This window comes from Littorina saxatilis, linkage group LG5, assembly GCF_037325665.1.
Source record: "Littorina saxatilis isolate snail1 linkage group LG5, US_GU_Lsax_2.0, whole genome shotgun sequence".
NCBI classification, from domain to species: domain Eukaryota; kingdom Metazoa; phylum Mollusca; class Gastropoda; order Littorinimorpha; family Littorinidae; genus Littorina; species Littorina saxatilis.
In genome coordinates, this window is record NC_090249.1 from 48,584,098 (window position 1) to 48,587,168 (window position 3,071).

The 3,071-nt window shown below is 47.2% G+C and overlaps 1 protein-coding gene across 1 annotated transcript; it reads right to left on the reverse strand.

Annotated features, from left to right (window-relative positions):
- Positions 1 to 498: 498 nt before the first annotated feature.
- LOC138967782 (uncharacterized) lies at positions 499 to 2,619 on the reverse strand. The gene has a single exon (XM_070340438.1). The coding sequence runs from the start codon at positions 2,617 to 2,619 to the stop codon at positions 499 to 501; it is 2,121 nt and encodes a 706-aa protein (XP_070196539.1).
- Between the last annotated feature and the right edge of the window lie 452 nt (positions 2,620 to 3,071).

Here is a 3,071-nt window from a genome sequence, read left to right on the forward strand (position 1 = left end):
TAAATAAGGGAAGAATGTAGCAAAAAAAAAAGGAAAACAGTATAAGAGAGAAGAAGCTAGAGCAGGCAAAAAGAGTTTGCAAAAAGAAAGAAGAAAGTGCTCAAGACAACAGGCCTCAGAGGGAATGGCCGTGCACTGCCAATCCAAAAGAGGCCTACAGAAGGTGAAGAACGAAAGAAGGGAAGGAACAGAAGAGGGTAAGTACAGAAGGGCTGAAGAAGGAACAGAGGTGGAAAGAGTAAGAGGAAAAGAAGGTGAATGAGAGTGAAGAAGAAAAGGAGGAGAGTGACGATTCAACAAACACCCAAAGATTGCATTTTGAAAACGCACATAAAAATTCTCGCCTATAAAGGCGAGCACACTCCCGGCCGAAGCTGCATGCAGCTTCCAAAACTCTAAACAAGGTAAACTTAAAATAATCATTAGTCACAATAATATCAACAATGAAATAGAGAACTTGAAATTGTTCACCCAGTCTTTAATTAGGCCCAAAAAAAGTCAAAGGGTAATCCGCTTTAGACTGGCCTGAGCAAGAAGCAAACCGAGGACAACACGAGAGTCAGTCCAAAAGTAGTGTTGAGCCTCTAGGTGGCCAAGTTCTTTCTCCAGGAAACGAGCTATCTTCACAGCTAGCACTGCAGCTTGGAGTTCAAGTCGGGGAATGGTAACAGCTCGAATTGTAACAACCTTAGCCTTCGCCATCAACAGTGAGCTGTGAAGGTTACCCTCAGCATCCGAGGGCGTGACATAGGAGCACTCGCCATACCCCTTGCTGGATGCATCTGCAAAGTGATGAAACGCGATTCCACTCCAAGGAAGAGGGGCGTTTGTGAAGTAACATCTTGGCACTTGGAGGGAAGACAACGATCGAAGGTCGTGGATCCATTCATTCCATCGAGTCAGGATGGAGGGGGGAAGGTCTTGATCCCAGCTGATTCCCTCTTTGCAGGCTTCTTGAAGAATTTGGCGACCTCTCAAAATGATAGGTGAAACTAGTCCCAGGGGGTCAAAGATGGAGGCCACAGTAGACAAGACACCACGCTTTGGTACTTGCGTTGCCTTCGTTTCATGGACAAAGTGTAGAGTGTCAGTCTCCAGATTCCATCGGATTCCTAGAGCTCTTTCAATTGACCTTTTGCTCTGGTCTTGCCCGTCTTCTACGCTGCTGGACTTCACGACCTGAGTGGTGGACAATGAAGACATGACCCGACTGTCGTTGGAAGCTATTTTATGGAGCCGCAGGTTTCCTTTCACGCAGATTTCTACAGCTCCCTGGAGAAGCTCCACGGCTGTAGATCTGTCAGGTCTGGAGCTCAAACCGTCGTCGACATAGAAGTCGTTTTGAATGAAGTCGGCAGCTTCTGGGCTGATGCTCTGGTTGTCTTTAGCTAATGTCTTCAGCCCAAAATTTGCACAGCCAGGGGAGGACGCTGCTCCAAACAAGTGCACCCTCATTCGGTGGTCAACTGGAGCTGCATTCAAGTCATTGTTCGGCCACCACAGAAACCTCAGGTAGTCTCTGTGTTGAGGGAGGACGTGAAACTGGTGAAACATTCGCTCCACATCACAGGAAAAGGCCACTGGATACCAACGAAATCGGCACAAGACACCCAGTAATGAGTTCAGTTGGTCTGGTCCACAAAGAAGAAAGTCATTGAGTGAAACGTCATTGCATTTGGCTGCAAAATCGAAAACCACTCGTATCTTTCCCGGCTTGTTGAGATTGTAGACTCCGTGGTGAGGGATATACCATGTTGGGCTACTGCTGATCTCAGCCTCTGGCACTATTTCAGCATCTCGTCTTTCCACCATTTGGCTCATGAATTCTCCATAGAGTTGAAAATGCTCTGGACTGGAGAGGAACCGACGTTTCAAACTGTAAAGTCTCCGTAGTGCTAAATGCCGGTTTGGAGGGAGTAGGGTTTCTCCATTCTTGAAGGGCAAGGGCATCTGGTAATGTCCCTCACTGTTCAGCTCAATGCCTTTACTGAGAATGTTCATAAACTTTCTGTCTTCTTGAGAGGATGGGGGGTCATCAGGACAAGTAAAGTCTGTTTCCAGGTGCTCGTTAGTGCGATCTCTAGTGCGAAAACAGAAGGCAGATTTTCTGGTGGGCGGTCTTGGCTGTTCGAGAGTCTTTGAAGCGAAGGCGTTTGCAGGGGGTCCACCTTGTTTACATGATGCCGCGACCTCTCCAACTAGGCCCCAGCCCAGTCTCGTTCGTTGAGCGTTGGGTTGACCAGGTTCACCGAAAACTACTTCCAAAGGGCGAAGAGCTTCAGATACATTGACGCCCAATAGAATGGCGATGGGAGCATCCAAGAGAGGGGGGAAACAGTGGGCGATGTGTTCAAGATGAGACATGGAAAGTATAGTGTCTCGCGTGGGAATCTGGCTCCGATCAACACTGATCTCTGGGTGGGAATAGGCTTTCGGAACTTTGAGAGTCTCTTTAGAATCATAGGCTCTCACACGTAGATTGGTGAACGATTTGCATTCCACTGTTTCTGCCTTGGAAGTCATAGTGGTCAGTGTCAAAACAGAGTCCTGTGCTCCCAGGTTAAGCCTGTTCATCACCGAATCGCTAAGGAAAGTCGTGTCACTTATGGTGTCGAGCATGGCGTAGACGAGTATTTCCTTGCTTGGGTCCAGTCCAGACGAGACATATACTGGCATATAGAGGGAGTAAAGTCTTGTGGTGATGTGGTGATGTGGTGATCGACGGCATAACTCTTCTTGACTTCATCAAAGAGGCATTCTCCACATTTGGTAGTGGCAACAAACTTCATATCAGTTTCCTCGTCAATCAAAGAGACTTGGTGAGTGGCTTTCGGCGTGGGATTGAAATCCGGGTCGTGCATTATTGTAACATGCTTTATTTTGCAAGTGTCACAGGAAACCTTAGCAAAACACCCTTTGGCAGCATGGAAGCCCTTCAAACACTTGAAACAAAGCTTTCGTTTGATCGCAAACTCCTTTCGTTCTGCATAGGGTTTTTCTGCCAACTTCTTGCAATCTGGGGTAAAGTGTTTATCATTACAATAAAGACAACCTCTTTGTGCAGGAAACGT